This window comes from Dermacentor albipictus, chromosome 3 (assembly GCF_038994185.2).
Source record: "Dermacentor albipictus isolate Rhodes 1998 colony chromosome 3, USDA_Dalb.pri_finalv2, whole genome shotgun sequence".
Taxonomy (NCBI): domain Eukaryota; kingdom Metazoa; phylum Arthropoda; class Arachnida; order Ixodida; family Ixodidae; genus Dermacentor; species Dermacentor albipictus.
The window spans coordinates 175,014,558-175,029,270 of NC_091823.1; the positions used below are offsets into that span (position 1 = coordinate 175,014,558).

At 44.1% G+C, this 14,713-nt stretch overlaps 1 protein-coding gene across 7 annotated transcripts in view; it reads right to left on the minus strand.

The window, feature by feature from the left end:
- Nucleotides 1–1,992: 1,992 nt before the first annotated feature.
- bbc (choline/ethanolaminephosphotransferase 1 bbc) overlaps nt 1,993–14,713 on the minus strand; it is an 83,806-nt gene continuing 71,085 nt past the window's right edge. For 4 of the 7 annotated variants that reach the window (XM_065432025.2, XM_065432029.1, XM_065432024.2 and 1 more), the window contains one exon: nt 1,993–9,165. In XM_065432025.2, the coding sequence (XP_065288097.1) occupies nt 9,071–9,165 (95 nt within the window). In that variant the 3' untranslated portion in view covers nt 1,993–9,070. Of the gene's footprint in view, nt 9,166–12,301; nt 13,492–14,713 lie in introns of those variants that run through there. The other 3 variants (XR_010564410.1, XM_065432027.1, XM_065432026.1) reach the window with 1 other exon arrangement.

A 14,713-nucleotide genomic window follows, 5' to 3' on the forward strand; every position in this document is an offset into this window, starting at 1 on the left:
CAATAACATCAAATCCTTGCAGAACCGCACTGTTCGCTTCATATTTTCAGACTACTCGCCCTTCACAAGTGTTACAGCATTAAAAAACGTGCCAAACTGGAAGATTTGTCATATCACCGCGAACTTGCTCGTTTAACACTTTTCCATAAACTTTATCACCACCCCTCCTTCAAAGTGATATGCCATGATCATTTTTTCAAAATTAAACGTGTGAAGTGTCATTCTTCGTCTTATGCCAATTCATTCATTCCCCGTACTATCATTGAATGGAATAATTTACCATCAGCCATTGCCACAGAAACTGACATAAAATTCTAAGAGCTTCTTCACTGTGACGGAAATGTGTAAAATTTGCTGTTTTTGTTTGTGTTCATTTTTTCTTTTTGTGTTATGTCTTATGTTTTATTACATCCATTACTGAAATGTATCGCGTTTATTAAAAGCTGTATCGTCGTCCCCCCCCCCCATGTAATACCCTCTCCTGGAGGGCCTTTAGGGGTAACGTGAATAAAAATCTGCGTGAACGCCCATTTCATTGGAAATAAGTCCTGGTTGCCCTTGAACACTCGGGAGCAATGGGCACTTTGCAGATTTGCCACCACATGATCTTGAAACAGCTCTAATACTTCACCGCAATTTCATACTGTCATTGCTAGAAAAGAGTCTGGTGCCGGCGACTGCTTGTGGTACCAGCGTGGGAATGATAGTCAGTGCAGTAATTTGTGTAAATGCAACCCTCTTGGCTTCACATGCCAATTTTTTGTTATTACCCCGATGGTAATTTGTCATGTAGCTGCTGTCACTATTTGAATACCTTTAGGATAAAGAAAATGTCAAATTTACCCATGGTGAGCTCTGCAATGCCCAGCCAGATGTCTACGTTTTGTTGCATAATTCTCTGAAAGTGTCGCAATTGCTATTTCCCAGGATGTCATGCGACAAAGTGAATTACATAAAAATCATATCTGCTCGAAGCAAATGTTGTGAGGCACGCACACGTAAGAACCAAGCCTCACCGAAAAAATGCTGCAATGCACTCTCAGCGAGGTTGTGTGAATTCCTTTAACACTGCCAGAGTAGCTGAACTGCAGCACCAAATTTTTTATCCAAGTTAAACAAGAAGCTCTAGCTCCACAGAGTGGCCTGCAAGTTTTATATTCTCACGCATACATTACTATTATTTTTTGACAATTACTATTTTTCATCGGATTGTCACTGTTATCAAATTGTTGCGATTGTATCGGAGAACTCTTGAATGTTGTTGCGAGATGTTCATTGCTGTTGTACTTAGAGTGTGTGCTTGCACTTTTCGCCAAAAGTTCGTCCGATAGAGTTCAGCATGCAAACTTGCAGTTTTGGCACTGTCTGGTTCTGCACCGTTGCTACAAGACATCCAACTGCAAAAAAACATTACTGGCAGGAAGAAGCTCACGTTTGAATTGGCATGAATTGCGTATTACGTCCAGACAGTATGCCAACAATGCGAGCGACTTCATAATGTCAATTTGTTTTTACGCTTTGTGACAGACGTAATGTGGTACAAATAAATTGCCCGTCAGGCATGCATCACACCTTCCAATATCCCATTGTTCTTCCTTGGCAAACTGCCGCGCACACCTCTGGATGGCAGACAAACGAGAGTCCACACACTGCATAGGCTCTGCGATGGCACTAACACTTTCAACCTTGTAGGCCACGGCCTTGGCTCGACAATTCAGCAAAGGGCCACTCGATTGGTGGGTGCCAATCTTGCTGGCGAGCTCCTGCACTTCTGCAATGTGGTGCCATGGGCAATGGACCACACCAGGCAAGAGCAAGAAAGGGGGCAAGTTTTTCCGTGGCAACTTGAACAATGACCGAGTAGTCCATTACATTTTGACTGAGGCCAGCTGCTTGCGTTTCCATTGTCCTCTTGCTCATCTGTTCAATACAAAATCCAGTAACACTTGTAGAGTGTACCTTCGGACCCAATGAGTGGTTGACACAGTCACGGCACCGAAACTGTCAGCACTTTATTTCTTGTTATAAAAAGCACAAGTGACATTGGCTTCGTGAATTTGCCAGCACAGCAGACAAGGTGACAGAGCCGATCGTACTACACAATTGAAACACAAGAGACTCCAGACATGTTGCACAGCCCAGGAAGAGGACATAGAAATAATTGCGCACAAAAGAAAAAAAAAGTGCCGACACTTGCACTACAGCAACATTTCAGCCATTGGGTGCTCCATTGGTCGGAAAGGGCATTCACGTCCATAGATACCCGAGAATGTGGACATTGAAACAGCCACTGCCGTAGCACACTTGGTAGCGCATTGCACACGTAATGCGAAGGTTGTGGGCTTGGTTCCCACCGGTGGCAAGTTGTTTTTTCGTCAAATTTCAGTGCCCATTATCATTGCTACATTTCAATCAAAACTACACAACTTCCCTGTGCTTTCCTTGGCTTCATTATCTGCTGGCTTCATATGGTCGTGATTCAAAAATTGGGCCTCTTGGTCACTCCCACCCCTTCGCTCTCGTTAATTGGAAATTACTTCTTAATGTAAATCTGTATTCTGGCACTAAACTATCTTTTTTGGCATTGCACAATTTATGGTACCCTGGTGTCCACTTTGTCTAAGAAATATCATTTTATACGATTTAATGTTTTTGGTACGTTAATTCAGCACAGAACTATATTTGGCTCAAGAGATTTCTCGCTCTACGGGCAGCACAACTTTCTGCAATAGAACTAGTATCACGTACAAAATGTTAATGATATGAATTTTAATAAGAGTGGTGCATGTAATATCACACTGTGCCTGTCCAACTGCCCAAATTAAAATTACATTAACTGCAAGGTCTGTCACATAAAAAACATGCAATATAACTGCGTACAGAAAAGTGAATTTTGTACTACACAAACTGTTATTGTGGAGTAGTGCTTTGTGCTTTGCACAAAATTTACAGTGAAATACCTTCTCACATCTTTTCATTATAAGAATCTTGAAATTTACTTTGTTGCATGCGTTGTTAAAATGAGCTTAGCTGTGCAGCCATGCTACCTGATCCAAATTTTTTTGGAGAAAAGTCAGAAAATTGTTTTAGCCAACAAGAATTTTAAAAATTTCTCAAGTGAGTAAGGCACGAAGATGATAAACTGAAGAGAGCAACCCTCACAAGGCCATTACCCTAAACAGTAACAGGTAGCAGCCAATGTAAGTAAACTTTTGACAGACATTCTCAATTTTTTTTTGTACAGAGCTGATGCCACATGCCTGTCATGGGCACCCAGATTCTTGTTGCTTTGCCATAACCTGAAGAGCATGTCTGCTTCAGTGGCAAAAATATGCTCAGCCTAACGATGGCACTGGCACATATGCCATAGTAGTAGTTATGGCTGGAGTTTAGATTTAAAGCCAACACATTACTTCCTATTGTCGAGTCTACAGAATTGATTTAAAAGTTCTGTACGTAAACAAATGGTACTTGGAAGTAAACAACTGTCAAGCACTGGCAGCAATGCAAGAAGTGGAAATGCTTGGGACCAAGTGTCTGCAAACTGATACAGTACAATTCATGCAATACAAATGATACCCAAAGCATCAAGAGTGATTAGGAGAGTAGCAATATTAGACTGTTTCCTCAATTTGCAAATGCGCTTCTCTGCACTTTACATGTGCTTGACCTATGGTGGCTGTTGTTCAAATGAAGAAGGAGCTCTAGCTGCACACACTGGCACTTGTCTGTTGCGCACGGTTCCTTCACAAAGCCCACATCCACATGTCACAATACGACCAAACTGTGCTTGTACAGTCGGGATCAGTTGTGAAGAGTGGTCAAGTGACTGGCTGCAAACTGTGCCAGCGTCCATAAGTTCTAGTTTCCACAAATGTTTCTTCTATAGCCCATGGACCCAACATGCAGCACGATCATGCATGGTCTGTGATGGCAGCCTGCGCTTTTTTTTTTTTCTGGAAGACTGCAGCCAAGTGATCACTTTAGGCAAGTGCGATTCAGATTATATGCCGTGCGCAAAAGCGAGCATCCCACCATTAGATGGGCAAACTGCCTCGCAGGAAAGCTGCTGCAAAATTCTGAAAAGGATCTGTCACCCACCACTGAGTCTGCTACATCACTCTGAATGTGTACAGCAGGAAAGGTGGTTATTTCAAGTACCACAGCAGAGTCCCAGTTTTGCAAGGCGTTCAGATGCAGTACACTTTTATCATGTGCTTTGCCTTTTTTAACAAACCACTTTGGGTCAACTTGTGGGCATGCTTACAACAGTCTTGAATGCTCGGACGCTTATTTCTCCTCGGTGACGGTGCAACTACAAATACCGAGGATGCACAGTGTACTGCCAACTTGATGGTGGGGAGGCCTTGTGCAACACATTCGACCACCTGGGGCTTCTCAAGGTGCAGCACTTTCTCGGTGCACACCTCTCGTAATGCAGCTGACACAGCCAGGAATGAAACCAAATCGTTATTCTGTGCTCGGCCACAGTGGCAAGTGCTGCTTGACTAAGGTGACAGAAAGTATCTCAACGTTTAAGCCACAGTCCATTTGTCTGGACCCACTGACACATTTCCCATGGGCCAACACCAGTGGCAATAGTGTAGGGCACAGCTTTTGCGAGGTCACAAGAGTAACAGTGCCAAATTTTTCAACCCTTTGCTGGCATGTGCATTTGATGTCAGAAGCCACATCATCCGAAAAAGCATTCAAGTAAACAGACACATACCGATTTATTTCAGCAAATGTACTTATTCCCGAGCCTTTCAAGAGTACTTCAGCACTGTGTGGTAGCGTCTGAAACACTGCTAGAGGCCCGGATTTGCACTGCAGCGCTGTAGGGCCCTTAGTGTGACTTTCTTATTTAAGCACGTCAGGAGGGTCACAAAGGGCCTGTGCACAGGCCTGAACATGCGTCTCTTTCTGGTAGTGGTACTGCATTCCCCCCAAGCAAGCACACGGCCACCCTGTTAGCCCACAACCACTATCTCAGACATCAGGGGAATAAAGTGGAAAATAAGGGTGAACTCGTATCCTCAAACACTAGCCGATTTTGTCAACCAAGTGTATGTGTGTTGTTCTGCGCCCTGCAACTCATCTATATATTATCATACATAACAGTATACAGCTTATAAAAATCGAAGAGCTGATTGTCAAAAGTAGCCGATTAACTCATGGGAGCATCATTGCAGGTGCACATAAAATAAAGCTACTTTCTTCATTGACTCTGTGTCAAATGAAATAGTAAAATGACACTAGGCAAATCATGCTGAATCTGGCTGGGACATCCAGAGAGAGTCACCCTGCACCCTCGGCTACGATTAGGTGGACACATTCATTACAGGACCGCAATCGGAATATATGTGCCGCACATGCAAGACGAGTGTTGAGCCTCACCCAGCAGACAAGAGCCAAGCTTATTTCACACTTAAGTCTGGTGCTTTGGTAACTAGCACACCAACTAACAAAGCTGTTATCTGATGGAAAAAAATAACTTCTGTTTTTAGCATAGTTCATTTTCTTTTATTTTGTGGTCTCATCAACACTACGAAATGCAGGTAACCATGCCCCGACCCAGGAATTGATTGTCTCGATGTTGCACCAAACAAACGCGGCATGAAAGAAATGTTACTGTTACATGTAATAGTAACATGCATAATAAACATTCCCCAGTTGCAGAATTAAGGTCAGCGTGTCTAGGTGCCGTGATAAGCACTAACAATTTAACCTGGAGATACTATTATAAGTGGATAGCACCGTAGTTATTACAAAGCAACAATAAATTTACGTTTGGAATTGCTTACAGTACCCGTAACTTAAACATGTAATGCCATACGTGTGATTTGCTGTCCTGCACACAAGCACAGGTGCGTAAGCAGATGGGCTAGTTACATGTTGACACATACAGTCAATGATGAAATGCATGAAAAAAATTGGGAAACCGCACTTGCTAAGTATTACCCAAATCGATCGACACCCAAGCACTGCACAATTTTGATCAAAAGCAGCGTATATTAGGCGATACATTTATTTCGACATTTATTTGTAAAGCAAGAATGATGCAAGAAACAAGGAGGCAAATCAGAACATGGAAAACAGCAATATCGGAGATGACAGGTGCTCATCATGGCTCATCATTCATTAGGTTTTGTTTCAAAGCTATACTCCAGGCATGAGAGGTACTTCAGTAAGGTACTGGAGACCTTAACCACAGGGTGGAAGTACTTACTGTGCATCAAAATCCTAGCGTACCTGGGTGCCTGTCACCCACAATATTGGTGGCTGGGAATGGAGCGCTAAGCAGGAATTCCTTATACCCTGAGCTACCACAATATGTACTGCCCAGAATTCCCATAGCGTATGCAAAACAAAGACAAGGACACAGTGCATGTGATGAGCACCACTGGAACCACGGTTGTCCTGTCTAGTATGTTGTCCGTTATTTTTTTTTCTCTTCTCTAAAGTTCCTCGTCATGGTGCAGTGAACTAACCAGCTCCCCGAAATACCATAGCAGATTAATGGTTGCCGGAGTTGCTGTATGTGGGAGCCGAGATGTGTCATCTTGCAAACCAGTTCAAACATGGTCTCAAAGGAAAGACAAAAATGCACGTTTGCAAGCCAGGCTCAATGTAACCTGAGGAACGACTGCTCATCCAGCCTGCTTCATATAGGGCACCCAGAGAGACATCTAACTACAAAAAACGAAATATTGCGATCTATGGTAGACATCCAATTTTTTCACAATGTGCAGAAATATCTCATTGCATGAACCAAGGCCATGTTTGATGCAAGAGCGTTCACTCCACACAGTGCCATGGCACTATCTGTCAAAACGCAGCCACAGCAAAACTGAATCGGAAATAAGTTTTTCAGGACTCAGTGCTGAGCCAAAAAAATAAAGACAAGACCACCAAATTCTAGTAGTTACTGGGTCATTGGTTGACAAAAATTGCATGTTTAGACTAAAGAGTGAAGCACCGACTACGATAGCAAGATTTATCAGTGCGCTTGAATTTCTTGGATGGTGTTCTAACTATATGTGTGAATGTGAATTCACGCACATGAATGTGCCAAATTTCTGGCACCCTTAAAGACGCCCTATAGGGCCTGTAACGACATCCACAGGTGCCACTACACTGCCCGTAAAGAGACGCACCAGTAAAATTGCACCACTTTCTGGTTCGAGCACCGATAATGTTTTGAACCTTTTAATATCTAATAGTCCAAGAAGATTTAGGATAAAAAGGCATGTGCTGTGAATGTTATGCATCATGAAATTTGTTTGCAAGCTGCCATTTTCAAAATTCTTTGGAATAACTTAGTCAAGAGTGCAAGACCTGGTATCGCTAAATTTAGTGATTGAATATGAATAGTGTAGCAATCTAACCCGCATATACGGCATGCATAAGTATATAGCACACATACACATAAATATACGTGGAGTCCAAGGCTATGATGACAGCAACAAATTGCTTGGAGTGTCCATATAATTGCTACTGCACCAGAATTGCGCTACACTAATGATAGACACTGGAACCATTACACCTATGGCTTAGTAGGAGGTCTCTCTTTAGTACATGGCTGCTTTTTGGACTATATGACCCAGCTTGGTAAAAGAAATCTTAAACAAACCTGGGAAAACAATAACAGCTCTGGAACCACGTAGGCCAACTCCAATAGCCTAGTTGCTGCTCCAGACTGCCCCATCAAGCGGTCTTTGTGCAACGCTCCAATTGGTGCACTGACTTTGCAGGGTGCAGCCAGGAAGAGTTGAGTAGGCTGCATATCGCATCTATTCTCCAACATGCATGCAGAGCAACACAAGTGCTAAATACCAGCCTTGACAGGCATCATGCCAGTCTCAATGTTGAGAGGTCTCGGGTCTTAACATCCGCTATTTTGGGCAGCATCAGCCCCGGTCTTCTGCCTCTTCTTCCTTTGTGCTGTTGCTGCCACTCACCTAAGAAGGTACATTGTTTGCTGATGGATTGGCAACAGTTCCCACAAGGTTCAGAAACCATATTTACCAAGAATACAGGGTCTCACAAGCATCAAGTACACATACACTACTGCCTTTTGTTACACAATCTGTCTTTTGTTGCACAAGCTGTCTTTGGCTGCCACAAGGCTATAGCAGCATCTGTACAAGAACATTAGCCTTGATTACACTGCACTTAAAAAGCTGGCGAAAAGTATTTTCCATCAGAAAAAACAAAGAATGCCTCTGTTGGAGTCACTCAGAAGTGTAAAGACAAGAATGGGAATGATCGACTTCCTGCCAACTGCTTTTCATACCTGTCCATCACAGCCAACATCTCCCACTGGTGCAGCTTGTACTGCAGCCACTCTTTTCTTCAGTGTCTTGCATTTGTGGAAATGGAATGGCAGCTTTTCAAGCATAACAAAGCCCTATCACCAGGTGTGTTCCGTACACAGTGCACAGACAAAGACGCTTTCAAAGTACACGTGCCTTCAAGCTCTTCTAAAGCATGGCAGCACAGCTGATCTCATATGGCTTCACAAAGAGCTAAGCATTAGCCCAGAGACCTGGCACCATTGAAACACTTGAGTGAACAGTCGAGTGCTAACCCTGCCTCTGCAGTCACACTCTGGCCGAAAGGCCTCTTAGCCAGTGCAATCCTGACTTGTAGACTACCTATGCCTGGCAATGCAAAGTATGTTAAATGCTTTCTTACATTTGATAAGTACACCTTACACAACACATGAGCTTTCTTGTAAGCACACGTTTTCTTGTCGGCCATTTGGGGTAACCGAAGTGACAGCTACAGAGCTGTTATCAGTGCGCATGTACACTAATGTCAGTCAGCATCTGGTGTAGGATGTCGTAGTGCACAATCTTGCCAAGGCATGTCAGAGAGTGGGTGAAAGCTGGCAATGGACACACATGCACACACACCCACAGACAGCACTGGCCAGTTGTCATCTGCTTGGAGAGGGAGAAAAGAGAGACAGCATACGCAGTGCACATGTTTGTGACGCAGATGTCTGTTTTTGGCTGCCCTCCGCTCGTCATTCAGTCCTGTGAGAGGAGTACTCCTCCTCACTGGCTCAGGCATGGACTGTGTCGCAGTCCAGCTCCATTAGCGACTCATGGTACGGTGGAGGCTCCTCGGGCGTTAGCAGGGAGCAGGCCTCCTCTGCATCTGGAATGAGAGGAGGAGCCCTTCCGAGCGTCAGCGGCTACACAAGCACATCACATACACACTAATGCAGCATACGTGAAACATCGGTCTTTCGAGTACAAAAGGACTGAGAATCAAACAAGCAAAAGTTTGCACAGGCAATGCATGCCCCAAAGTGAACGGCGCTCTTGTGCTTACGTAGATTAAAAGACCCGACACTGCCACCTTCCTGCGCACTGCCTCGAATTGAGTGCAGCCTTCAAGGCCTTCAGTTTTTTTTTTATAACTGCATTTACACACAAGTGGGAACTCTGCCAAAGCAGGCACTCTTGGAACATCTCAACAGAACATGGTGCCCAATTCACAGTAATTGTGTCTCCTGGGGCACCTCCAGCCCTTCATAGACAAGCTGCAGAGCCACTAATCTGCCTTCATGCTTTGACCCTAAGACTCAATATGCTGGGAAATCTGCGTCACAGCTGTCAAAGCTATATTTTATTTTTTCAACTTAGTCTACTCTTTAGCAGGTCAAACAGAGTGCACTTGTATTTCTGATCTTTGATACAAGATAACTATAAAATAGTTGATAGTACACCACGAACTGTGAATTTTAAAGGGCCCCTCTCAGGAGGCCTCATAGCAAATTTTGGTCATACACTGGAAGTTGTTACATGCTCTCTAGGGAACATTCCACTTATTGCAAGAATTTTTCAAATTGGTTCATCAATACCAGGGGTATAAATAGTTGTTGCAAACCCATGATTTGAGGAGGTGAGCTAGACTGCCACCGTAGACATCTCTCCACTTGTGCCACTTAGCTTCTGCAAGCAAAATTCCTTCCCCAAGTTCTCCCATACCAGAACTGGAGGAGCGCGTCAGGTCCTTTCCAAGTTTTTGCTGTGCAGAGCACTTCCGGCGACCGTCTCGCATACGAGCTGTTGAGTTTGTCTCGTTTTGCACTGTGCATAAGAACACCTGCATTACTAAGTCTCTTCCGATTCTGACCAGCATCAGACAATCTACATAGACAGGCAAGGAGACAGCTTCGATGCCATATAATGAAATGCGTTTCTAGCCGTCTGGAAGACTTGCGGAAGACTCGTCTGCGATGTGACGCCACCTCACAGCAACAAGTTGAGAAAAGCACACATTATTTCTGTTTTTAAGTCTTTGTGCCTGCAAACCTATGAAAAACACAATGTAGCTTACATTAAGGGCATAGTATCATGTGTAAGTTTTTTTGTGCGCAAGCAACCTTCCTGTCGGCTTTCCAAGCGTCCTGCTCAGCTGTCATCTTGTTTGGACAGGAAAGTAGCCCGCATCGTTTTTGACTTCAATGATGTCTTCGCAAAGCTGTCTACTTTGATGTCTTAGTGAGAATTGGAATGAGACTTAAGATGGCTGCTGCCCACTCAGCCATCTACTTAGCCATCTACGGCGAGTATTGGAACACAGCCATTGTCTGGCTGCTTCTGCACTACATAGAAACGAATTCCTCAGTGCACACAAGTTTGGAGATTGTTTCCTTTTTTTGCATTTATGACTGTACAATGTGGGAACAAGCAGACGAAACAGAAGTACATCCCTCTTTCTATGGCACAGAGTAAAACAGAAACTGGCAGACATTCAGTATGTAGGTTTTACTGTTTCTCTAAACTTGAAATCGCCTAGTGAAGCAACGGATCTAACAAATAACTGCTGTAACTCAGTACAATACGTTGGCGGGCTAGTCGGTGCAAATCCATGAATACTTTGTTGTTTTGCGCTAAACAAAGTATTCATGAACTGCTGTGGCCTCAAATCATTCTTAAAGTAGCATGTCACGGTGAGCGACATTTCAGCAATATGAATCATGTAAGCACACTTCTGCGAGCGGGGCTCCCTCGAAGAGGGCGTGCGTAGTTGGGTTTCAAATTTCAGCTGTTTTCACAACATGCGGTGGTGTAATAATTGGCAGACACAATTGTGAGTACACAATGTATACACTACACTTATCTGTTTAAAATGGCCAAACCTGGTGAAGGGCCCTTCAAAGGTAGAGACAAGACTCGGCAGAAAAGAATGAGCTTGGTGACCCCTGCCATTACTATTTACTTTAGAAGGGAAAGTGCATACTATCCATCCTTTGTCACCGCCACCACCAGGGGGCGGCAAAAAGGATAAACCAAAGCATGTTAGTCCTGCCAGGCATTCTAATGGCTTCCATTGCTTAGACTATGGCACCAAGCACAAGAAAATCCCATCAATTGTTTGTGTGCAAGAGTACATCGAGATGCATGCGTGATGGGTGTCTACCTACAGGATTCCCATACACTGTTGGTTATCATGAAATTCATTCTGTCACACTTCCAAGGCATGGAAGCACACTTGTGACACCAGGACTAGACACACACTGCAGATAAAGTAAGCAGTGTGCTTTACACAGTCACACACGGCAGTGCTGTACAAAAAAAATGTGGACGAAAAGTGTTGCACGTATAGATGAAGATGGTCTTCTCACATCTACGTGGTTCCCAAACTGCAATCTGTGCCTTACAAACAATTACTCTGCGATAAAGAAAAGCTACCCCTTGACACATCAATGATAGAAACATGCGATTGACAACGTGCCTCATTGTAAGGATCGTGTGTCGATTTATGGTGTGAAGCCTAATGCCAAAGATAGCTATAGCCTCTACGAATGTCACTATGTCTCCATGTACACACATACTTTTGAAGAGACTTTACAACAGCGTGTAAGAAGCAGGCTTTCCCTCAAAATTCTTATCAGTCTGTGCAACAAACCCAACCCAGCCAAGGCAACGTGTCTTGTCCGGAAATCAATACAAACAATCTGTAAAGAGACAGAAGTAAGGGTAAGAAAGCAATGACGCTGCAGTTTGAAGAACACGACGCCAAGCGATGTTCTGCGCAGTCCCACAAGATGGAGTGCTACAAATGAACAGAACCATCAGCAAAACACAGCAGCTAATTAAAAATTCAGCTGTTTAACTAAAGCACCTACAGCATTTAAATGTCAGACTGTTTCATCATACTTGGGCAATTGCTCTATACATGCATGCATAGAAAAACCAAACATGTAACACACACGGTTAACTATTGGGATGCATCGAAACTGGAGACCAGAGCAGCAGCATTGACACGAGAGCAACACAAGTCATGGCGCAACAACTGTAGGCATCTTTATTCATCTACAAAATCTCTACCACCCCGACCTCCCTGGCCGGGGAAAGAGCAACATGGCTTCACGTAACATATCACTGCATACACAAATGCCATTGGTAGCTTCTCACCGGCTAACAGAAAAGCAGTGAACGGTGAACACGTGGCACATATGTCTTTGGGTGAAGTTGACGCTTGCACATTGCAAACGGGGCAGTTTTAAAAGCAAAACAGGTGAACCACAGCAGAGCAGAGCAAACAAAAACTACCAGTCAAGAAGAAGGGACTAATTGAAATCAAGTTTTGAGCATCAGTTAGAAGTGAATTGCACAGAGCAAGGCTACAATGCAGACAGTAAGAAACTTTTTATGCAGAAAACGAATCTTTTGAAATAAGCTTTTGTAATAGAACACTAATGCCAAGCGAGCCGTCGTATGGGATTTCACAGTACTTTTTCCCGGTGACAATGCAATGAAAAACACTAGAAAGAAATAGGAATGAAGAGAGCGCAAGGGCAAAAAGGAATACAGCACAATGACTTGGGTGTCATTTTAGCCTAAAGGAGTGGCCAGCTGCAACACACAGCGACTGCAGCAGCACACAACCGTGGCCCTCAGAGGAGGAGCCCGACATACCCACACAACACGCACGCCTTCGCAACGTACTTTCGCGTCGCTTCACCGAAGCAACCAACGAGTTCTACACGCAAGTGCACCTCTCCACTGCCTCGATGAAGCATATCAATATCAGTCCAATAAAAAACAACTTAAAAGCTCTTCTTCGGCGCTGAACACACACAAAACCACAACTCTCTAGATGTCGTGTAATCTCTCTAAGCTCTCATCATGCCGCGCATCTGCAACAGATGGGCAGTCCCTATGCCGGTGCAGCGACAACCTCTTTGGCAAAGTTTCCGTGCCCCTCCAGTGTACCGCTTGTTTTGGCCAGCCACTGCACAGCCGAGCCGACCGGCACACGAAATGAGTCCCTGGTGTCCCTCTGGAAAGCGTTGCCGTCCCAATGCCGTAACCAGCTTCGCGGCGATTGGCGGGATCGTGTCGGCGGGTGTCGGTGGAGGCCTAGGTCTCTAGAGGGGCGGCACATGCAATGCGTGTCGCAGCGGCTCCGTTCCTTGTCAGGAGCGCAGGCGGTGTGGCTGAAGGTGCATCGCAGGCCGCCGAAGATCTACAGGGTGAAAGGCAGAGAAAGGAGAGAGAGAGAGAGATGGGGAGAATGGATACAGCGTGCCATCCGTCAGCGGGTCCAGCCAATGATGGTTAACTCTGATTGACCCCATTGGATACAATCAACTGGAAGTTATAAAGTCGCCAAATGTCGCATAAATAGGAGTGCTAGGTCTACATGCGACTCCTTTCTCTTGCTGGCGCTCGACTTTCATGCTCCAATGTTCTTTCATGGAGCACGCAGTTTGATGTCACATTGCCACATGTAAATGCATTACTTGCCTGTATCGGCCAAAAGGAATCGGAGGCACACAAAGTCTGCAGTGACAGAACAGAAAAAAAAATGCAGACTTTGCTGAAAGAGGAAAGTGGTACGGTCTATCGCCATAATAACAAAAACATGGCACATGTTTCACCCCAACAACAGATGGCACCACTATTTTGTTACAGCAAGATTTCATACATTACGCATGTTAATTTTTTCTTGATAAATGTAATACATTAAAAATGCAGCATTAAACTGCATGCACCATGAAAAACCACCTCCATGCAAAGTTTGAATGTACGTAGGCCAGCAGTTTGGCCATGAAGTTTTTTAGACCTGGCGCTCCTATTCCTATGACATTTGATATTATTTAACATGTTATGAACAATGGATGATACCTTACAACCATGTCCAACCATAGATACCTTACACAACCATGTCAAACCATCCAGCCTTAAGACCTCAAAGCTTTTACTTACAACTTTAAAGCTACACTCCAAAAACATGCAATTCTGTGCACAGTGTGCATTTATTTTCAACATACTACAGCACTAAGGGGTTAGAGGAAAAGAAGGGAGAGGAGTGGGTAGAAATGAAATGCTGTGCACAAGATTAAAGAGGAAAGTCAATGGTTCACAGCATTGACACGGTGTTTTCAGATTGAAGAAACCGATGGTACATGCACAGCTGTGGAAAGAAAAGAGACTTTCTTCCAGTCACTGCTCACCCTTCAGTGTGGCATCAAGCAAACAAACAGATGTCAGCAGAAAATCTAGAAGCACTCGGCTGGTCATTGTGTCAGCTGGGGGTATTTGGCATTGTTTAGCAATGCAGCCGTCGTTTTCCGGCACTGTGGTACAGTTATGCAAGAGGCTACAAAAAAGTGCCACATTTTCAAAAACTAATGATTGTGCTGTCCACACATTGGTCATTTTTTGTGTAGTTTTCTGTGCATATG